A 24,466-nucleotide genomic window follows, 5' to 3' on the forward strand; every position below is an offset into this window, starting at 1 on the left:
TGTTCTTGCCTGGAGAATCCCAGGAATGGGGGAGCCTGGTGGGCTGCCGTCTATGGGGTCGCACGGAGTCGAACATGACTGGAGCAACTTAGCAGCAGCAGCAGCAACAGAGGATTTAGTCTTCTAGTTGTTTCCAAGTGATTCCTGGGTGCTGAGGGTAATTAATGAATGAGGGACTAAAGCAAGGAGATCTTTCCTGCAACTGGGAAAAAATTTTATAGCTGTAATATTTGCTTTCCTGGGTACTATGTGAAATATAGATCATTTTTAATATGGAATGGTGTCTAGTCTTTAAAAAACTTTATGGTTTATGGGATTGATAATCTTCAGAGGAAACAATAGGAGTATTTTTAGTTTGTTTAAGGTTCTAGTATTTTCTCATGCTTTCATTCTAATAACATGGAAATCATGGTGAGATTGGGGGGAATGCAAGCAAGGAGTGTCTCCATCAGACACTCCTGAGATTTTGGTTTAAATCTCAATTCCTATATTTACCAGTCATGGGAACATGGGAGGGTAAGTTACCGAACTGCTTTGTGTGAAGTGGGAATAATACCATCTCAGAATTGCTGTGAAGATTAAATAAGATAATTTTTAGACGCACACCACAGCTATCACAGGAGCTTGACAAATACTCGCACTCCCATCATCATCTCCTCCTTTCTCTTGCCTCTCGTGTAATGAATATTTCAGTTCTAGGCCACTGGTCCTCAGACTAGCAGCAGCAGCAGCAGCAGCTGTGAACCTGTTAGAATGATAAATTCTTGAGCCCCACCTTAGACTTACTGAATCAGAAACTCTGAGGGTGGGGCCCAGCGAGCTGTTTCATTTCCTTCTCCAGCAGGTTCTGATGCTCCGGTCCAGGGTATTTTGCAGAGCACTCTGGGTGAAGCACATGTGAGTTGCTCCCTATCTCATGCTATGAAATACTATGCTCCCTCTGGCTCTTTTGTGACCACTGACAGACATTTCTGAAATAACTAGTTATGTGGCTTTGATTTGTGATCTTTGCTTTGATAGTCTGATTTGCTAGAATATGGTGCTAACTAAGATCATTTGGAAAGAGGCAGTTTAAGGATAGTAACTAGGTTAGAATTTAACAAGAGAGTCAAAGCAGTCTTAGCTATGTAGGCCTATGGATTTACTAAGAGAAAGAAAAGGAAGACTGGTTCAAATTATAGCAATTAAAAAAAAAAGCACATGAAACCCTACTGGTTCTAGATACTTGCTGTTTAGGAAATATTCAAAGAGATTCACATTTTTGCAGAATAAAGTCTTGGAAAATTATGAGGTGAGAATAGTTGCAATTTTGTTACCATCTAATTTATATGTAGCTGGGCATTCTGATTTTGCTATGGATAATTGGCTAAGATCATTTCAAGTTAATTTTGAATAAAACAAGATTGCTTATCTTCAGTCTAGCCACTGTGGGTCTTTGTCCAACTTTTACAGAGTTCAGATTTCGTAAATCTGATAAATTCTCCTTCTAGCCAAGGAGGAAGTTTGCCTAAGGCAACTAAGTAGGTCTGTTACTAAACCGAGGATTGTTGTTGTTCAGTCAGTTGGTCGTGTCCGACTCTTTGTGACCCCATGAACTGCAGCACGCCAGGCTTCTCTCTCCTTCACCATTTCTCAGAGCTTGCTCAAACTCATGTCCATTGAGTCGGTGATGCCATCCAATCATCTCATCCTCTGGCATCCCCTTCTCCTTCTGCCTTCAATCTTTCCCAGAATCTGGGTCTTTTCCAGTGAGTCAGCTCTTTGTATCAGGTGGCCAAAGTATTGGAGCTTCAGCTTCAGCATCAGCCTTTCCAATGAATATTCAGGACTGATTTCCTTTAGGACAGACTGATTTGATCACCTTGCTGCCCAAGGAACTCTCAAGTCTTCTCCAGCATCATAGTGCAAAAGTGAGGATACTTAGTTCCTAACCATCACTCCGTGTAGAGAAAGAGTATCCTCTCGAGGAAGTTAACAGCATCACTGTTGTTCAACTTCTGGGTGATTGATGTGAGTTATTCATGCTGGCTTTATAGATTATATCCTGTAGGAAAAAAACATAGTTGACAATAAATTAGCTTCATTTTCTCATTTATCCAGTGTAAATATTCTTTTTAAAAATTTCAAAATTTAGATAATTGTTCATTGATGTTATACCCAGTAATCTTAATTAATAAGACTTAATTTTGCTATAGACTATTCAAACACTGATTTAAATACTAATACAGATATTGGAGTCTTATATAAAATATAACACACATAATTCCTGCTTTAAGGAACATTAAAATCTGAGATTTAGTGAATGGCAATTTTCTTTTTAGTTTAAAAAATTGTACATGTTTGTTATGAAATTTTTCAAACATACAACAAAGATGAAAGAATTTTAACAGTGAGTATCTATATTCCCACCACCTCTCAGATTCTAACATTAGCTTTTTACTCTCCTTGCTCTGTCACATATCTGGATGTCCATTGATCCTTTTATGCTTTGTATGGTATAGTGTTAATATACTGAATTCTCTAGTAGAATGTAAGCACTGCATTCTCCAGTTGTTTACTTAGGTTGGTTGAATGGTTGTATTTATGCAGATAATTTGCACAGCCTTACATCATGGCTAAAGGAGCTTCTCGACCCTTTAATAATTGGGGATTTTTTTCCTTTCTGTGTTCCTGAGACTGCGTGTGCATTCTGAGAGAGTCAGAGCTGCTTGAGAGTTCAAACTGGGACTCTACAGGGGCACAGGCCGAGGAGGAAGAAAGTGATAAATGAGTTCAGTGGAGTCTACCCATGTTTCATCTGGGATGTGCTTATATTCTCACTGCCTGTCCTGGCCCTGTTGTCTGGGGCCTTGGGGCCAGCTGAGGGCTGGCAGTTCTGAGGGCTAATGGTTCTTTGGAGGAAATGGAAGGATGCAAACTTGGCAAGTTTTCTTGTTTTTTTTTTTTTTCCTCCTGGAACCGTTGGTTGCTTTTCTGAGTGAACTGTGTCATAAGGTAGCTGGCACAAATAGATCTCCTTGGAACGAGTATCAGAACTGGGGCCTCCCTCTGTTCAATAAGGCAGCGCACGTGAGACGAAAGGGAAGACTTCAGAAAGGTCAGCTGAAGAGTTACTGAATCACTCCTGTTGGAAGCAGGTCTTTACGCTCCTGGTGCCTGCTCCCTGCTCTGACTGAAACGTTTTTCCAGTTTAGCAGATTTACGCGGCTTCGCCGTGAGGACTAGACAGGACTGCGGCATTTCCAATGGATTTCTCTTCAGAGCTATTACTGTCACTAAGTTTCTTAATTTAGATGTTTCATGATCACTTGAGATAAAGATAGAAGCGTTTGATCACTCTTGCCTGGTGAGAACTGGAGGTACTTTTGACTGGGGCCCAGATTTAATCTCCCATATTGAATGACTGTTCTCAGACATACAGGGTGGATCTTAGTACCCTTTTCCAGAAAAAGGAACAGCACTATTTTAGGGTAAAATATTTCAAGATACTTTAAATTTTCATAGGTATTTAAAATTTGCATATACAATTTCCCCTTTAAACTTCCTTTATTGTTTCTTCTGGGACTAGCTGATGCATGCTTGTGTGCTAAGTTGCTTCAGTCTTGTCCAACTCTTTGTGACCCTGTGGTCTGAATAGCCTGCCAGGCTCCTCTGTCCATAGGATTCTCCAGGCAGGAGTCCTGGAATGGGTTGCTATGCTCTTCTTCAGGGGATCTTCCCAACCTGGGGATCGAGCCTGGGTCTTTTATGTCCCTTGCACTGGCAGTCAGGTTCTTTACCACTGGCACCACCTGGGAAGCCCCTTGTATTCTTTATAAAGATGTTGATTAGAAAAGAGTCCTTCCTTCTTATAGAGATCATGCCTCTGAAATTTTTTAAAAGCAATAATGATAGATATGTTTTCCTTCATTAGACTCGAGGGCATAGATGGTATTGAACCTAGCAGTTCTGACTTGGTTGCACACTGGAATCATTCTCAGAGTTTAAAATAACTGATGCTAGTTCAGCAAGGTTTCAGAATGTAAAATACAAAAATCCACTGTATTTATATACATTGGCAAAGAATAATATGATAATGGCATTAAGACAACATTTCTACTTAAAATCAAAAGGAATAACATATTAATCCTTGGAAATAAATTTAACAAAAGAAGTACAAAGCTTATACTCTGAAACTACAAAATGTTGTTGAAAGAAATTAAAAAAGACTAAATAGATACCCCCTGTTCGTGGATTAGAAGACTTACTATTGTTAAAAATGGCAGTATACCCAAATGGATCTACAGAGTCAACACAGTTCCTATCGAAGTTTCAACTCTCTTCTTGGCAGAAATTGATGCAGTGATCTTAAAATGCATATGGAAATTTGATGGACCTAAAATGGTCAAAATAATTTTGAAAAAGATGCATAAAGTTGGGAGAACTCACTTCCTGCTTTCAAACTTATTGTAGTGCCATAATAATCAAAACTGTGCGATACCATCAAAAGGACAGACAGACAGGTCAGTAGAATAGAACTGAAAGTCCAGAAGTAAATTCATGTATTGTCAGTTGCTTTTAATCAAGGGTGCCAAGGCAATTCAAAGGGGACAGAATAGTTTTTCAACAAATGGTAGACAACTGGATATCCATTTGCAAAAGAGTGAAGATGGACTGCTTCTTCACAGTTAAAAACAGTCACTCAAAATGGATTACAGACCTAATTTAAGAGCTAAAACCAAAAAACTTAGAAGAAAATATAGAATATAGAAAATTTTAATGACTTTGACTTAGGCAAAGGATGAACAAAAGAAAAAAAAAGTAGACTATCAAAATTAAATACCTTTATACTTCAGTGGACACCATCCAGCAAGTGAAAAGATAACCTTCAGAATGCAAGAAAGCATTTGCAAGTCATATCTGATAAGGGGTATATGTAGAATAAAGAACTCTTAAAACTCAATAAAAACACAAAAATGGGCAAAGGATCTGAATAGACTGTTCTCCAGAGAAGATGTCCAAATTACCAATAAGCGCATGAAGAAGTCCTCAAAATCATTTGCCATCTGGGAAATGCAAATCAAAACCACAGTGAGATACCTCTTTACATAGGTTAGAATAGCTAGGATAAAAAAGACAAAAACAAATTCGGGTGAGGATTTGAAGAAAATTGGACTCTCCTACTGCTGGTAGGAATGTAAAATGATGCAACTGCTTTGGAAAATAATCTAGCAGTTCTTCAAAAGACAAGCATAGAGTTATTCAATAGCATATCCCACATCTACTCCTAAGTGTATACTTAAAAGAAATGAAAACGTGTATCTGCTATTGAAAGAAGCCAGTCATAAAGGACCACATATTGTGTGATTCCACTTATGTGAAATATCCAGAGCAGGCAAATCCACAGAGAGAGCAGATAGACTGGTAGTTGCCTAAAGCCGGGATGGGAAGTTTTGGGGGGAATGGAGAGTGACTACTAATTGGCTTGGGGTTTCTTTTGGGATTATGAAATGTTCTAAAATTGATATGTTAGTTTTACAACTCTGTGATTATATTAAAAGTCCAACTGACTAAAAGCCATTAAATGGGCAAATTATATGGCATGTGAGTTATAGCTCAATAAAAACATATGCACATATAAAACTTATATATACATATGTATATGTATAATACATGAACTTGGGCAAACTCCAAAAGATGGTAAGGGACAGAGAGGCCTGGCCTGCTGCAGTCCATGGGGTTGCAAAGAGTCAGACACGACTGGGCAACAAAAAACAACAACAATATATGTATAATACACACACGAACATATTTTTGTTGAGGTTGTTTTAGTTGCTAAGTCGTGTCTGACTCTTTGTGACCCAATGAACTGTAGCCTGCCAGACTCCTCTGTCCATGGGATTCTCCAGGCAAGAATACTGGAGAGGGTTGCCATTTCCTTCTCCAGGGGATCTTCCCTACCCAAGGTTTGAGCCCACATCTCTTGTATTGAAAGGCGGGTTTTTCACCACTGAACCACCAGGGAAGCCCATGTACATATTTATATACATGTATATGCATATAAGGAATGACAGGAATGAACATGGCAGTATAAAGCCAGCAAGAGGAGTAAGGGAAAGCTATTTTCTTTACTGTTTCATTATTATTATTATTTTTTAATTAAAATGTTTTTAGACATGTTTAACTGCTGAAGGAGAACTCAGGGAACAATTCAAGATGCAAGAAAGAAAATAGATGATCAAGAGGGTAAATTTCCTGAAAGGCAGCAGGGGGTAAATTTCCTGAAAGGCAGCAGGGAATGGAAACTAGAAAATAGTAGAGTTGGCCCTGGAAGGTGGAAGTGGCTCATATGTGTCAAAGGAGAAAACCCAAAGACTGCAGGTGGATGGGCTTACATTTCAGTGATGGGAGCTGACTTCTGCTGCAAAGCTGCTAGATTCTGGCTTCCAGCTCCTACAGAGGTCTAACTGTCTGCCATGTCCCAGATGCTTTTGATGGGTATTTCCAGAGGATATGAAGACATAAGATATGATCCAGACCTTGACGCAGACCTTGCCCTGGGAGACGTAAGTTCACAGTCTCCTGCAATGCAGGGTGATACAGCTTTTCATGTACAACATGCTTCAGTTGTTAGCATCTGGTATTACCTAAGGTGTTGATGGGATTATTGGCCAGTAGGGAGGAAAATCCAAGTCTTTCAGAGAATTGAGGGAGAGGAGGCGGTCGTATAGTCTATAAAATCCTCTTTGTAGCGCCTGTTGTTCTGATACGTCCTCAAGGGAAAATGCCATGCCCCCAGCCCTACTGTTTGCTACCTTCTGATGAATTTATGTGGATTCCTTTGGAGGGGAAAATAATTTGAACCCCAATACTGAGATATTTTAAAATTTAAATAAAATAAAAAAATTTATTTTGGTCTCCCTTAACCTGATACAAACATATCAGTTTAAGCACATTTAGACTTGTATCTCTTAAGAACATCAGAGTAAATGCATAAGCTGAATATTAACTAAAATTGTTTTTGTTCAGTCACTAAGTCATATCTGACTTATTGTGACCCCATGGACTGCAGCACATCAGGTTTCCCTGTCTTTTCCTATCTTCACTTTATAGACCAGTGAAATTTAAGTTAACATTAACTTAACATTAATGTGAAGGATGGTGTTTAGTTTCCACTAAATCACTTTTAACATTTAGGTTCTGAGTTTGGTGTGTTCCAGTTAACAAGTAGCAATTCAGTAATCGTGCCACCTTTCTGTGCTGGAATCTTGATTTGTACAGCTTACACTTGGCCCAGACACCTCCTCCATAGTTTTATTTTATCTGCCTCTGACAGCGAAAGTATGCCTACTTGGAAAAACAGAACCGCAGTGCAAACACAAGTGTGAGCATTGAGATTGAGGAGAAATGGGTGTTCTCTTTTATTCATATCATTAAATAAACATAAAACGGGGGGGGGAAAACTCTTGGCATGGAGAACTAAGCTCCCAGGAATGCACCTTTGCACCCGGTTTGCGTACTGTGTTAGCTAGGCACCAAGGTCTGTGAGAGTGGACAAGCTGGGCGTTGTATCAAGTTGGGGTCCAAGACAAGGCTTCCTCGTATCAGAGACGCTTAAGGATAAGAAATGTAAAACTCAGGTCTCTTTTTAACATTAGTTATGGCTTATTGTTTGACTGGGTTTTCTTATCAGTCCTCTGATGTTGTGGTTGGCAAAGAGGTATGAAGGGGATCCCTGTCACTAGTAATATAATATCTGCGAAAAGCCAAGGTTTCTGAAAGGGTTTTTATAAGAAAAAAATTTTAGGACCACGCTATACCAGGAAACGACTTACTGCTTAGCTATGGCTTGTTGATTTATTTGAATGTTTTTGGACCATTATATGTGTCCAAGCCAGGATGTCCTGGGTGTGTTAAGAGACTTTTGAATTGGGAGAGATACCATCTTGAGTTTACTAACAATTTAAGTCAACAGCATCTAACAAAGAAGGCTTTATTCTTGGATCCTGTGCAGACATCGTAGTCTGAACCGAAGTAAGCAGAATCCTGGCTTCAGTAAGAGCTGTTATTTAGAACACATTTGAGACATTGTGATGTAATTGTGTCCTGAAGCTGAGAAGCGTTAGTCTCCATTTTATTAAATATCCATTTTAGTGTACAGCCTTGTACCAGCAAAGATAAAAAGCAAAACAGATACTTACTCAAGGCCAGTCCAGATTTTGGCCTTTAAGACTTTCCCCTTATCACCTCCTTTCCCAGCCATCGCTGAGCAAGGGATGGGAAACCCTAGGTCAATACGTCACCAGCTCAGCTTCAAGCCATGTGGGCTGCCAGCTCTCCTTTGCCTTCAGAACCCCAGCCCCTGCATCTAGAGGTGTTCAGGGTCCTGGTGGTCAATGTAAACTTTCAATTAATGGCACGTCTTACCCCTTTTCTCGCAACCAAACCTATTATCCTCTTATTTCCCCTCCCCATCCTCTTGGAGTCGCATCTCTCTTTTTAAAAAAAATCAACTTATTTATTTATTTTTGACTGTGCTGGGTCTTTGTTGATACATGGGGGCCTTCACTAGTTACGGCTAGCAGGGGCTGCTCTCCAGTTGCAGAGCTCGGGCTTCTCACTGTGGTGGCTTCTCTTTTTGCACAGCATGGGCTCTAGAACACAGGCTGGGTAGTTGTGGCCCACAGGCTTAGTTGCCCTGCAGCACGTGAGATCTTCCCAGACCAGGGATCAAACCTGTGTCCCCAGCTTTGGCAGGCAAATTCTTAACTGCTGGACCACCAGGGAAGTCTGGGGGTTGCATCCCTTCTGAGACTTTGATTTCTGCGTGCCTGCCTAGAGTTTAGAGACATCTATTCCATTCCTTCTTTACATTTGCTGCCTCTCTCAGTTTTCATGTATTTTTTTCTCATGGAGGACTCTCCACTTCCCTGAGAGTAGGTTAGGCAGGTGTTACTGTCCCATTTTATAATTGTGAGTGCTGCAGTGAGAGAGGTTAATGACTTGCCCAAAATGCAGAGGAGACTGTAGAGCTGGTACTTCAGTCTTAAAAATTCAAATTCAATTCCATCAACCGAATTCATGGTAGTGCTTTTTTTCTTAGAAGAAAAATCTTTAAGATATAACCTAGTGACACAGAACAATTGTACAGTGTATGTATGTATTATACATACACACACGTGCATACTGTAATTCTGGTGGTGGATACATAGCTTTGTCTGAATGTTGTAGCTCTTGTGCCATGTCTACTTGATAGATGAGAATACCTCATGAAGAATGCCCTTTGATAAATTGGAAAATAGCATCCTTGAAAGGGACCTAGAAGAAACCCCTTTATGGAAAGACTACATAATTCGTAGACTTTCAGGGTTGAAACAGACAGGTCATCTGGCTCAACAGATGTTTGATGGTTAAATCCTTGATTAAATCTCATCTGAGTCCTTGAGTGCTGTGGAATGATTTTGAGGAACAATCCTTATTGTTACACATGCTCTTAACGGCCTGAAAATGCTTCTGTGTTCTATCAAACTAAGTGAAACATTGATGCTTTCAAAGGAGAAATCGTTTCTTTCTTGTGTCATCAAGATTTTTGAAAAGTTCAATTTTTGAAACATTTTCCCTTAGAATATATTAGCTCTTATGAAAATTGCCTATTTAGACTTCTGTTTAATGCCATTGTTTAATGGCATGTGATTTTTTAAAATGTGACTAAATAATAATATTTTCTTTTTTCCGTGTTTCTCTGTTTTTATTTACAAGCTTGATTCCATTTCTCCCAGAATTGTTAACTATTTTACGTAGGTATGGTTTGTGTAACATGCACAGGGGTTCATGTGATTGCTTTTGGTTCTTTTGTGCTTTAGCCAGAGGTAGTAAAGAAGAGAGGGAGATTAAATTTTAGTGAAAGCTAATGTAAGATATGTAATGAACCTAAGGTCCTTGAAAATTCAGTAGAGCTGGTTGTTTCCCTCTCTGCCTTCAGTAGAAACGCCCTTAGTGATGGAGTGTCGGGTGCCTGTGCTGTACCATCACTTTGCAACTTGCACTTGCAAAGTTCTATCTTGAACCACTATTTCTCATAATTTTTTTAAAAGGGATCTTATACTTACAGCCTGTAGTCAGTGTACACAGTTCTAACTTCTCTCCTCGAAGCATGGGTCAGAAAATATCATGGCCAGGAGAGACTTCGTGGGAAGCTTCAAAATTCATTGGTTTATATATTGTGGTTGCAGCCTTCCTAAGAGCATTTCCTTAGCAAATAGAGCATCCATTATAAAGTCTTGGGATAGCTTAGATTTCAGCTTTACAAATTTACAATAAAAGTTGAAATGAATTTTTTTTTGCTTTTAAAGATACACATAGTCTCTTTAGTTCCTATTTCAGTCTTGTCTATAGATGCAAATAGTTCTACAGAGAGAATTGAATAGAGGTGTGTGTTCTGTTGTAAATGTCTGCTCTGTTTATGGAACTTCTCTACCACAAGTGGTTTAACTGGTTTCCTGAAGGGAGCAGAGAAAGAATAATCTCACAAGACTAAACGATTAACATTTCTCCACAAAGTTACTGGAAGTCTAAGACTAGGTGACTGAGTGAGTGAAAGTTGCTCAGTCATGTCCGGCTCTTTGTGACTCCATGGACTACATAGTCCATGGAATTCTCCAGGCCCGAATACTGGAGTGGGTAGCCATTCCCTTCTCCAGGGAATCTTCCCAACCCAGGGATCGAACCCAGGTCTCCCACATTGCAAGCGGATTCTTTACCAGCTAAGCCACCAGGGAAACCCAAGAGTACTGGAGTGGGTAGCCTATCTTATCTCCGTTGGATCTTTCCAACCCAGAAATCGAACCGGGATCTCCTTCATTGCAGATGGATTCTTTACAGCCAAGACCAAGACCATGTGAAATGCAGTAAAAATATGACTAAGTATTCTGCAGTTTGCACATTTCCAAAGGGCTTCCACGTACAAAATTCTGGGTTTGTGTGTGTGAGTGTTTTAAACCCTGAGAAGTAACCATAATAGGTATTATTATCCCCATTTTAAAAATGAAGGGAGTGTCAGAAATTGAGAGAGTAGCATAAAAACATATACATTACCATATGTAAAATATGTAACATGTAACAGATGTGAAATAGCAGTGGGAAGTTGCTGTATGTCACAGAGGGCTCGAAGGGGTGCTCTGTGACAACCTTGAGGGATGAGTTGAGGTGGGAAGTGGGAGGGAGGTTCACGATAGAGGCGACATGTACATACCTGTGGCTGATTTTTGCTGATGTATGGCAGAAACACTATTGTAAAGCAATTATCTTCCAATTAAACATTTTTTAAAAATGAAGGAAGGCCAGTCTGGGTCATGGTTTAGGTAATGTTCCCATTGTCAGCTGATAGCGTGGCGCTGGGGCTAGAGCCCAGGAATTAGGATTCGATGCTCATTGTACCATTCACGTTGTTTTTCTCAGATGTCTTCCCCTTAAGCCTAGAGACCATACATTTTCACTTTCTAGTTCAATTCAAGTGGCGGCTGGGATCTAGTGGCAGCTGGAAGGTCGAGAGGTGCTCAGAAGCAGAGCTGGGTGGACAAGGCTTTGCATCATTTACTCATGTGTCCCTTAGCGTGACATTATTTTTCTTGAGCCACTTGTATACTTCCTCTTGAGTTTTGCCTGTGCATTGAAATTCTTCCTCACGTTTTCTTGCTGCTGCTTTCTTGACTCATTCTTCCTCATACTGGAGCCCATATTTGGCTCAGTAACCCCAAGACCAAGTGAATGTTCACTCTTCTCTTGAGCAAAAAAATGAAAATTAAAATATTATATCGATTATGGTCGATTGTAGGGGAAGAGTGACTTAAGAGGACTCTGCTCTCAGATATTGTCTATTTTCCAATTCATACTAAATCATCTTTTATTCCCCAGTTCATACTAAATCATATGCATTTCCCCATTGTCTTTAAACATCATTTGAAAGTACTTTTCTTGATTCCTCAGCATTCAGTTGCTGGAATTTAGCATAATTTACTGATGAGTTTTTCTATTTTGGATAATGAGGCTATTTTCTAGTTTTCTCTGTGATAAAAATGATTGACTCCTTGAAGAAGGGAATTTTTAAATATTTAGAGAGTAAAAAATTTGGTTTAAATGGTTTGCCTTAGTCATTAATTCATTAGTACGTTGTAGCAGTAATTTCAACAGATAAATATGAATACATGATTATTTTTCTGAAATAGTAAAGTTGTGATAGTTTTAGATTCAGATGGGGAAAATGCATAAAGATGGTCAACGAAAGGAAAAGACTTCACAATTATGTCATTAGGATTTATTTACTAGTTATGCTTTTACTAGTGACACGTTTGTCCTTCATGTTGTATCACTTCTCTCTAGGTTTCTTATTTCCTATGTATTTTTTTTTTTTTTTCTCAGATTCTACTCAAACCCCCTCCATTTTAGCATCTGCCAAAGGCCCACAGTTCTTGGAGGGTCTCATTTGAGGGTCTCAATTTGAGGGTCTCAAATTGTCTTTAACATTTCCTTTTCCAGGTGTATTTGCTTCTGAGAGTATTTGTAGATAAGCCAGTGCCTTAATCTTATTTTGATTCTGTTTGGTGAGCTTGACATGAATTCTACTTCTGGGCAAATTTTGAGAGAGAGGACCTCTGGGTAAAAATGGAGATAGGAAATTATATGAGTTTTTTTTCTTTTTGAAGTACAGAGAAGGCTTTTGCCATTGGTGCAAGAGAGTGTTTCTCCTTTTCCCAATCTATGGTGAATAAAATGTGTGAGCATACAGGAATTTGACTTGTTACCTTGGATAAACTCAATATTCTTAGGATGAAGTCATACATAATTAATTACCTGTCTCTGTGTTCTTTCCAGAGTGATGGCACTTAGTATTCACACTCATGATAACTTTGGTTTCCTGAGTGCAGGAGCCCTAGGACTGCCAATTAAGGAAGAATAGGCAGTGGCAGTTATATAACCTTGGGGCTTCTGTAATGTGGTGGGTAATTGTCTCTTTTCTTCTTAACTTCTAGTGTCTGAAACAGTACATGCAGCTGGCAATCCGAGAAGGATGTGGGTCTCCCATCACTTGCCCGGACATGGTGTGCCTAAACCATGGGACCCTGCAGGAAGCTGAGGTATGGATGGGTGCTTTGATCTTCCCCTTTTCCCTGTTGACATGATTTCCTGGGATCTTGGCTCTTTATGTACATCTCTACCAGGGAGTCTAGAAACAAAATACAGGGGTTAACTTTTTAAAGGAGTACTTTATTGCTACATACCTTGGATTCTTTATAGAGGCTGTTAAAGCTGTTATTTACTTTGGTTCTATTTATAAATGCCCCCTGAGTGTTGAAGAAGTTCTAGACTAGGCCAAGGGGCTAGAAATCCAATTTACCAAAGGTGAGCTTTGGAGGCTGAATAGTCAGTGGCCTGGGGATTTTTAATACTTCAAAGATAAACAGATGACTGATTAGCCGTAGTTATAGATAACATAAATTATGATGATTCTGCAGAGAAATGGGTTGGACCATTTCTAAAGAGCAGAGAAGGACCTTTCTTTCAGTGTTTATCAGGCATAGAAATGTATTTTTTGGATGAGTTCTTCTCACTGTGACATGTCTCTTTGTTTTTTCAATCCCCATTTAATAGCTTGCCCTTAAATCAGCTTTTAACTTTCAGGTTCTGCTCATTTCAAATCTTGTATGCCTTCATGTAGTTGCTTTCTAAGCCAGTATTCTATCTAATACTTTCAATAGATTTATAAAACTGAAGCTCAGAGTGTCTAAATAACTTGCTCAAGGGTGCATATCTAAAAGGCAAAAGAGTTAGAATTCCAATCCAGTTCTTTCTGACAGATTGCATGGCTTTAAAAGTAGAACTTGGTGGATAAATATAGTGCAGAGTAAAGGTCTTGATAATTGAAAGTCCAATGGAGTGTATATATGTGTGTAGGTATATATGTGTAGGTATATATGTGCATGTCTATATGCCTGTGTCTGTATGAAGGTGTGTGTATCCATGTATATACACATGTGCTTTATATATACACAGATGTGCTTTTACATACAAATATCTTTTGTAAGTAAAGCAGTCAGAAAGATGGTATAGACCATTTTTAACCAGTCTGCATCTGGGTGCCCTGTGTTTAGCTTATGAAATACCAAGTAAGTGAGTGCGAAGTGATTTGAGGGGAAGAATAAAAGGAATGCATGTTGGTTTAGAAGTTGTTCATTTTAGGAAAGTCATGAAATAAATGGAATTTTTAACACAAAGAGGTAGTATTGAATGGGTGAATCCTGTGGTGAGAAATATTAACTTTTGTGTGAAAAATGGGTAGAAGAAAATTAAAAGGGGGAAAGATTTGGTTATCTACCATGAATACTATTGATCTGTACAACTTGGAAATGGTTTTTAAAAATGAGACCCAGGTTTGCAGGAGCGTCTTTCTAGACATGACCCTTTCAGGGAACATGCTTCCTTTTTGACTTGCTTCTGTGAGGTCTGATCAGTCAACAGATGTTTATTGAGTGTACAAAGTGCCAGGCTCTTTCCCAGTCAAGATAGAGAGGTGAATAAGATAGTCCCAGTACTGTTCTCCTGGAGCTTCTGACTTTGAAGAGAGACTTTCAACAGATAATGAGCCAGATAATTAATTATAAGAGCAAAAAGTGTGAGATGGAGCAGGCAGCAGGAGTTATGTCTGCTGTGGAATCTTATTTAGTGCTTGTGTGTGAAAGCTATTAAAACATAAATGAAGTGACCTTTCTAAACAAGCCTTTGAAATTAATTACAATCTCTTTTCTAGATAAGCCTACATGTGGCTATTTGCAACTAATTAAAATTAAAATTAGAAATTCATTCCTTTGATTGCACTGATCACATTTTAAGTACTCAGTTGCCACGTGCGGCTAGTGGCTACCAGGTTGGACAGCACAGAATAGAACATTTCCCTCTTTACAGAAAGCTCATGACATAGCGGCGTTCTAGACTTTATTTATTTATTTTCTCTAGACTTTAAATGAATGGTAACCATTAGCCATTGGGCCTTTGGATATCAAATGTTAGGGCTAATGTGTATAGACAAGTAACAGGCCATGGTTTGTCCTAAAAATCTCTAGAGCAGAGTCTCACTTTTCTGATTTTCTTAGTACAGACATGCTCTGCTCATCTTCCCCCATAGTTCTTTTCTCCGTCTTAATCTTGACTTTTCCCGCTGTTCACATTCTCATTCACACTTCCCTAGTGCTGATTCCATTTACCCAACTCTACTTTAAAAACAGTTTTACTTTTAGGCTGCATTAAAAGCAAATAAACCCATAATGGCTCTTAAAAATGACAAAAGGATATCTGAAAAACAGAACAAAAACATACTCCAACCTAAACTATGGTATTTCTTATATTCTCCAAAGTCTCTTTCCCATTAGATGAGTAAGAGACACTCTGGGGCATTGAAGGACCATTTCTGTCCTCATAGGTCATGCTAAAAGCCTGCCTGAAGATGGGCATGAATTGCAGTAGTCAACTGTTCTTAACCAACTTGCCACTATTTTTTTCCCCCAGAATAAAAAACAAATGCAGTGGTGGTGATTGTCTCTCATTTTTGAACTGAGAAATGATGAGATTATAACGGAGCTATTGGTGGCTTCATCAGTTTATATGGGGTGACTCTTTTCAAAGCAAATACCTCACACACATGAACTTGGGCTATACCGTCTCCCTTTCTGACTCGCTTGACATCATACTTTGCTCATATACAGTTGTTATTATAATACATAGTTCTTAATCTATATATTATTGAGCCTATCACAGTGGTACATCCAGATTATGCTTCTCTGGATTCTGTCTCTGTGACTACTTTTCCTATCATTAAAAAAAAAAACACACACACTTATTTTTATAGGTAACACATAAATATACTTTGCTTGTTAAGAATAATTCTGGTTAAGGCTGAGGTTCCCTTTGTGATGCTCTGTTTGTATTACAATACATGATCCTTCACTGTTCATTTTCTTATAAAATGCATGGAAGTATAAAATTTTTCCTCCTTAAAGGACACCAGGAATTTAAGTTCTTTCCTCTGAATGCTTTCCTATGTAGGTCTAGCTCACAGAGTTGACTCTGCTTCATATTTGTGTCTCCTGCAAGCTTTAATGCTTCCAAATTGGCTCAGCCGTGGCTCTTTGCCTTCACTTCAATTTATCGGGAGTAGCTTCATCAGCAAAGGATTCAATGCCCAATCCAAAACCTGTTTGCTTATGTAAGACACAGTGGAAAAGGCAGCTCCCCTTCAATGTCATGGAAGCTGGTGGGAGGTAGTGACTGGAGAACTTGTGTCCTAGAGGGGCACCCACTGAGAGCCAAGGAAAAGAAAAACTTTCCTCTCTTGCGTCATTTGGTCCTTCCAGCTGTTGCTCAGCAGTGTTTGATCCAGGAATCTTGTCCAACATGGAATTATGAAAGGCAGGACACAGATGGTTGGTTCTGATAGCATTACTTTAGGCACAGCCTTTGCTTGAAGTTAGTAGCCCTATTAAAAAGGCGGTAACTCACTGAAGCAGTTTCCTTACTGTGTTAGGGAAGTAACATAACCATCACTTACAGGGAAGCATGAACCATGTGTCTGGTTCATGTCAGATTTGAGCAGCAAGCACATAAATGCCTACCATCACAGGACCTGAGAAGTGGGACTTTCTCCTGTAGCCAGCTGGTGGTGGATGGCTGGGAACAGCTTCTCACCTATCCATCCTCCTTCCAAGTCCGAGGGCACTGGAACAACCCACCTTTGCTGCTGGTGCTATAGCATGTACCAGAGGGCAAATGGATGCAAATGTTCTTCTAAAGAACAGGGGCTCCAGAATCTCTATAGGAAGGGATTTAGGGTGGGACGCTGTGGAAAGACTGGGATGGGAGGTGTGGGGGGTGCCAAGAAATTTAAAGCTGCATTTGCAAAATAACAGTTTTTATTCATGGAAGTGAAAGTGTTAGTCGCTCAGTCATGTCTGACTCTTTGTGACCCCATGAGATATAGTCCGTCAGGCTCCTCTGTCCATGGAATTCTCTAGGCAAGAATAGTGTAGTGGGTTGCCATTCCCTTTTCCACAGTATCTTCTTGACCCAGGGCTTGAACTTGGGTCTCCTGCTTTATAGGTGGATTCTTTACCATCTGAGCCACCAGGGAAGCCCCTTAGTTTTTCCTCATATCACATGTTTATTTAGGGTAGTTTTGGTAAGTGAAGTGAAAGTCGCTGAGTCTTGTCCAAGTCTTTGTGACCCCATGGGCTTTACAGTTCATGGAATTCTCCAGGCTAGAATAGCTACCCAGGAGTGGGTAGCTGTTCCCTTCTCCAGGGGATTTTGCCAACCCAGGGATTGAACCTAGGTCTCCCACATTGCAGGTGGATTCTTTACCAGCTGAGCCACCAGGGAAGCCCAAGAATACTGGAGTGGGTAGCCTATCCCTTCTCCAGCGGATCTTCCCAACCCAGGAATCTAACCGGGTTCTCCTGCATTGCAGTCGGATTCTTTACCAGCTGAGCTAGGCTGCTGGGATTGTAACAGATCCCATAGTTACCCCCAGTCACCCTTTAGCACTGTCTCCACTTGCCCTCTAAGTAATTAATTAATTAGTTAGACTGCGCCAGATCTTGGTGTGGCATCTAGAATCTTTTCATTGTAGCATGTGGGCTCTATTTCCCTGACAAAGGATCGAGCCCAGCCCCCCTTCATTGGGAGCACCGAGTCTTAGCTGCTGGACCACCAGGGAAGTCTCACCATCTTTTTATTTAACTCTGTTTTCCTCCTGTTATCAAGAGTATGACCCTGGGGCAAATGGCCATATTGCCGCTCCTGTGGTTTTAGGGTCTGAATGGGAAGGGACTGAATGTGTCTGTAACAGTCTTTGGCTGTAATATGTGTTGGCTGAAAAAGAGTAAAACTTTGGGGCAGCACAGGATAAAGGAATCTGCTATGCTGGAGTCAATAGACACTTTTGAGATTCCAAGCTGACTTTTGTTTTAGAACATATTTAAGGCTTTGTGTTAAAACTGCATGTGAGTGGAGAGTGAGGTTTCTAAGCTTCTTCTTTAACTGAAGGCAAATAAAAGAAGACTCAGCAGTGGTGGAGGGAATGTATCACATGGATGGTTGTGCACGTGGGAACATCCCTTTTACCCATCAGTGGGCTGAGGGCAGGAGGCAGGGCATGACGTGGGAAGATGTCCTGAGGCCTTGTTGTTGTTTAGTCTCTAAGTTGTGTCTGACTCCTTGCAATACCATGGGCTGTGGCCCACCAGGCTCCCCTGTCCATGGAATTTCCCAGGCAAGAAAACTGACCTGAGCATCGAACCTGTGTCTCCTGCACTGGCAGATGGATTCTTTACCACTGAACCACCAGGGAAGCCCAAGGTGTCTGTAGAACAGGTGAAAAAAGAAGACCAAAAGCAGCCCTTTTCTGAGAGGTTCCTGGTCCTGGAATTCCAGGTCTCCTCCACCTTTCAGTTCCCCAATGAGCCCTGCCTTCTGGCTCTAAGACAATGATGCCCTCTTGTTTTCTCAGCTATGATTTGATAACTGGTTTGAGCTTGGTTTCCCTGGTGGCTCAGTGTAAAGAACCCGCCTGCCAATGCAGGAGATGCAGATTTGATCCCTGAGTCAGAAGATCCCCTGGAGAAAGAAATGGCAACCCACTCCAGTATTCTTGCCTGGAAAATCCCATGGACAGAGAAGCCTGGTGGGATACAGTCGATGGGGTCACAAAGGAATTGAACATGACTTAGTGACTAAACAGCAACAGCAATGAGCTTATTTACTACGGTCAGATGAATGGACAAATGTACCGGTTCTTATTTTCTGGGTTGTGATAGGAAACATTCTTAGTTTCTGTGTTAGTGCAATAGGGCATTTATCACAAGGCCAGTATTATTTCTCTTGTATTTTTTTGCAAGTCATGTGTATGTGTGTGTTAGTTGCTCAGTCGTGTCCAACTCTTGGCAACCCCATGGATTGTAGCTCACAAGGCTCCCCCGTCCCTGGAATTCTCCAGGCAAGAATACTGGAGTGGTTTGCCATTCCTTTCTCCAGGGAAGCTTTCCAACCCTGGGATCGAACCCAGGCCTCCCACATTGTGGGCAGATTCTTTACCATCTGAGCATAGCTCTTCAAAAATTGCCAAAACCTTAACATGCTGTCATGATCAATTCCATGGTCAGTTCCGTCTCTAGATATACTGATCTTTTGTATTCTGTGTTCAGCCTGTTCCTTTAATTTTTAAAAGCAACAGTACCAGAAGTGTGCTTTAAAGGGTCAAATCTAAGTAAGGTCTGGCCTTTTTTCTTTTTCCCCTTCTGTCTTGCCTTTCCAGACCTTGATGGTAGTACATATACATGAAAGCCAGTCCCCAGCTTTTGTGTTTTAACCATTTCACTTTTCCAACTAAAAGACAGTATATATTGTATGTGTCATTGTAATGAGAACACATTGCACTCTTAGCAGAAACACTTCTCTGGCTAGCAGTCCTGTCTGCCCTCTCTTTTTCTTTAGTCTTTGTAAGGTTCGTGTCAATGTAGATGGTGATGCTTGCTTAAATATTATGGGATGGGCATAGTTCATAATGGTACACAAGGATATGTCTTTTATTTCTTCCATTTGTGGATATTAGATCTATCCAGTTAACTTGTATGTATAATAGTTATAGCACCCCATATATACGTATATTCTGAATTCCCTGCTTATGCTCTGGTGTAGGTGGAGGGGATTAGAAAAGTGAAGACTTTCAGCAGAGTAGGAACTGAGGATTTAATAAGTATCCCCAGGCTTATTTTTAACAACAACAACAAAGACAGTGATTCAGGGCTTCAGGTAATCAGTAGGTTTTTGCTGTTAATATTCTGGTATTATTGTTTTTGTTCTATTAAAATGAAACTGAATTTGCCTTTTCTTTGAATTAAAATTTTTTTCTTTTTGGAAAGAATTTCTATAGTGATGAGGAGAAAATGTGGTCTTTCATTCTTGGATAGGAGGAGAGATAAATTTTTGTTTAACAGGTGAAAGTGAGTGAGTGAAGTCGCTCAGTCGTGTCCAACTCTTTGCGACCCCATGGACAGTAGCCAACCAGGCTCCTCCGTCCGTGGGATTTTCCAGGCAAGAATACTGGAGTGGGTTGTCATTTATTAGTACAAATTCCAAAGGAGAAATAATTAAAAATCACTTTCAATCAAGTGCAGGATTTTTTTAGTAGTTGGTTTGAGGGGAATGTTCTCTCACTATTTGAAAGGATACTTAGAAATTTTTGTTTCTGTTGCATGAATATGAGTCCAGTTAGTAATGGATTAGAACTCACTGAATAAAATAAGTACCAGTAGTTCATACTGATCTAAATAAATAAATGAACAAACAAATACATGAGGGATAAGGGACAATCTTTCCTTATAATAGAATTATAATTTACAAATACAGAATGATAAAAATCAAAAATCATTATTGAACAAATGCCACAATAATAATTATAGGCAAGAATTATTTTTTAAAAAGTCTTACAGAATTGTTACAATATTGCTTCTGTTTTATGTTCTGGGTTTTTGGCTGTGAGGCATGTGGAATCTTAGCTTCCCAACCAGGGATTGAAGCTGCACCCCCCACATTGGAAGGCCAAGTCTTAAACCCCCGAACCACAAGGGAAGTCCCTAGGCAAGAATTATTGATAAATACAAAAATTAGTAGGAAAACCTATGATGAGAAATAGGATATTTGTAGACTCAAAATATCTCCCTACAAAATACTTGCTGGTTACAAAAAATATAGAGATCTGACAAATCACCTTGCTGTGCTATGCTCAGTCATGTTCAACTCTGTGACACTATGGACTGTAGCCTGCCAGGCTCCTTTGTCCATGGAATTCTTCAGGCAAGAATACTGGAGTGGGTTACCATTTCCTACTCCAGGGTATCCTGACCCAGGGATCCAACCTGGGTCTCCTGCATTACAGGCGGTTTCTTTGCAATCTGAGCCACCTTGCTGCTGCTGCTGCTAACTCGCTTCAGTTGTGTCCGACTCTGCACAACCCCATAGACAGCAGCCCACCAGGCTCCCCTGTCCCCGGGATTCTCCAGGCAAGAACACTGGAGTGGGTTGCCATTTCCTTCTCCAATGCATGAAAGCGAAAAGTGAAAGTGAAGTCGATCAGTCATGTCCAACTCTGTGCGACACCATGGACTGCAGCCTACCAGGCTCCTCTGTCCATGGGATTTTCCAGGCAAGAGTACTGGAGTGGGGTGCCATTGCCTTCTCCACTGAGCCACCTTAACCAAATTAAAAAGTTAATATTGACAGTAACGAGATAGGTTGTCCTCATGTATCTCCTGATGGCCCAACATCACTTCTGTGATATTCTTGCTAAAAATGCACAACCTCAGCATAATCATGAGAAAGAATCAGACAAATCCATGCTGGAGAATATTGTACAAAATAAGTGGCCTGAACCCTTCAAACATGTTAAGGTCATGAAAGCCAAAAACATACCGAGAAACTGCCATAGATTGGAGAAGGTTAAGGAGGCATGGCAACTAAATGCTAGGTGGTATCCTGAATTGGATCTTGGACTGAGAAAAAAGACATTACTGGGACAATTTGTAAAGTTTGAATATGGCCCTCAGATTATTTTATATCAATGTAAATTTCATTATTTTAATAATTAACTGTGGTTATGTAACTAAGGTGTTCCTGTTAGGAGAAATTGAGGGGAATGACATTTAGGAACCCTATACAAGTTTTTGCAACTTTTTGTAAGTCTAAAGTTATTTCAAAATAAAAAGGTTAAAAAGGAATGTCCTGATATATCTTTGAATGATTTGGAATTGCTTTGTTCACAGGAAGAGGATAATTGAATACATAACACACCTCATTATAATCTGTTCTATTATTCTCTAGGATTTCTGTTTTGCAATCAATTTTAGTGTCCTTGTGATTTATTTCTTTTTTTAAGCAGTAGTTCCTTAACCTGTAGCCTGATTGAACCTTCAGTAATCATCCTAAACATTTATTTCAGTTTTATAATTGTAAAAGACCTTGAGCAGTAGTGACTTTGCTTCAGATTGCAATGGAACCAGGAATTTAATACTCTGAATCATCTTTTTTTTTTTTTAACTAAAGTTTATACATACAAAGTTAAGTAAGTCAGAAAGAGAAAAGCAAATGCTGTATATTAATGCATGTATGTGGAGTCTAGAAAAATGAGATAGGTGGTCTTATTTGCAAGGCAGAAATAGAGACAGATGTAGAGAACAAACGTATGGGTACCATGGGGGAAGAGGAGGTGAGATGAATTGGGAGATTGACATATATACTCTGTTGATATTGTGCATAAAATAGATAGCTAATGAGAACCTGCTGGGTAGCACAGTGACCTCTCCTCAGTGCCCTGTGTTGCTCTAAATGAGATGGAGCTCCAAAAAGGCGGGGTGGGGGGGGTGGTATATGTAAATATACAGCTGATTGACTTTGCTGTACAGCAGAAACTAGTACAACATTGTAAAGCAAGTATACTCTGATAAAAATTAATTTAAAAAGAAAAACAGAAAATGTCAAAGTATATAAAAAAACATTTCAGAAAATTAGCTCTAATCTGTGAAATCTAACAGACGATAAGATCAAGGAATAGATTTTTTTTTAACTTATGTGTACATATTACCTCCTGAGTAATTTAAGTTCCTTGAAGGCAGCTTCTGTATCTCCTTCTTTTGTATCCTAAGCTTCCAGCCAACACTTTACCCATAATAGACTCTAAATGAGTATATAGAGAAGATGTAAGTCCAGGAGGGAGGCTCTGGAGAAGGGAGTGGTGTGTTTTGTGTTAACTTGATTCCAAAAGGATCAAACAGAGTGAGAAGTGATGGAACTAACTCTTTGTGATCACAGATTTCAACAGGAAAATTGATTTACTGTGTTAAGGCCTAATTCCATACAAAATTTTGATCTAGAAAATAATAAAATAGGAGCTACAAAGTAGAGGAAGAGACAGAAAAAGCTAGAGACCTCTGACTTCCCTGTTGGCAGTAATGTGTGCTCAGATGAAATTTATCTTTCTAATATAAAATTAAACTTCCATCGCTACCATGGTTGACTTTTTTTACTGAATTAATTTCTGTCATTTTTCTCATTAGAATTTCATCTCTGTCTGAAACATTATCTCATCTCTTGTTTGCTTTGTCTTCTATCAACTCTGTTGGACTTAGCTGTTATATAAATTGCTTGTTATTGATCAGAATTTTTAGGGGTTGACTTTCAGGGGTTTGAAGGTCTTCATCAGTTCAGAATCTGTTTTAGGTGGTAGCAGGGCTTCCCTGGTGGCTCTGTTGGTAAAGAATCACCTGCAGTGTGGAAGACCTGAGTTTGATCCCTGGGCTGAGAAGATCCCCTGGAGAAGGGAACCCTACCCACTCCAGTATTCTGGCCTGGAGAATTCCAAGGATTGTATAATCCATGGGGTCGCAAAGAGTCAGACATGATTGAGCGACTTACACTTTCACAGGCAGAGTACAAGACCGTCATATAGAATCAAAAACCTTAAGTGGGTTTTGGGGGGGATTGTTAAAAATAGGTTTCTAAAATATCACTGAGGTCTCTTAGGTCCAGATGACGTCATTCTCCAAGTACCCTTGGCCCCCAAATTAATGTACGATTAGATTATTTGTCCTCCACCTGCAGTGAATCAGTGACTGTCAAGAATTTTACTGATTTCTTAATGTCTCGCTTCACAAGCCTGTACATTCTGTGTCCAACTCTGCATATTATTTGAGACCCCTTTGTCTTTCAGCAAAGAGGTCCAGATAGTATTATAACAGATGAGACAATACTTTCAGTATGATAAAAGCCTAACTGAATTTAAAAAAAAATTAGAGTAAAACCAATGTCACATAAAATTAACCATAATCAAGCTGCTGCTGCTGCTAAGTCGCTTCAGTCGTGTCTGACTCTGTGCGACCCCGTAGACGGCAGCCCACCAGCCTCCCCCGTCCCTGGGATTCTCCAGCCAAGAACGCTGGAGTGGGTTGCCATTTCCTTCTCCAATGCATGAAAGTGAAAAGTGAAAGTGAAGTCGCTCAGTTGTGTCCGACTCTTAGCAACCCCATGGACTGTAGCCCACTAGGGTTCTCCATTCATGGGATTTTCCAGGCAAGAGTACTGGAGTGGGGTGCCATTGCCTTTTCCATAATTAAGCTAATGAGCTTTTATTTAAGGTGCCAGATTGAAAATGCAACGTTTCCCCCCTCCCCATTGGAAAAAAAAAATGTTATAATTAAGTTATGTTTTACCTGATTTTAGTTGGTACATAGAAGGCTGAACTTGCCTGTTTTGTTGTTCTTCATACATTTTAGCTAACTTAGCTTGATTCATGGAGAAGGCAAAGGCACCCCACTCTAGTACTCTTGCCTGGAAAACCCCATGGACAGAGGAGCCTGGTAGGCTCCAGTCCATGGGGTCGCTAAGAGTCAGA

The 24,466-nt window shown here is 39.9% G+C and overlaps 1 protein-coding gene across 3 annotated transcripts in view; it reads left to right on the top strand.

The window, feature by feature from the left end:
- RNF144B (ring finger protein 144B) overlaps window positions 1–24,466 on the top strand; it is a 146,199-nt gene that overhangs the window by 96,243 nt on the left and 25,490 nt on the right. For all 3 annotated transcript variants that reach the window (XM_006072525.4, XM_044927597.2, XM_006072523.4), the window contains exon 3: window positions 13,008–13,112. In XM_006072525.4, coding sequence (XP_006072587.1) covers window positions 13,008–13,112 — 105 coding nt within the window. The remainder of the gene's footprint in view (window positions 1–13,007; window positions 13,113–24,466) is intronic.

This window comes from Bubalus bubalis, chromosome 2 (assembly GCF_019923935.1).
Source record: "Bubalus bubalis isolate 160015118507 breed Murrah chromosome 2, NDDB_SH_1, whole genome shotgun sequence".
In the NCBI taxonomy this organism is placed as follows: domain Eukaryota; kingdom Metazoa; phylum Chordata; class Mammalia; order Artiodactyla; family Bovidae; genus Bubalus; species Bubalus bubalis.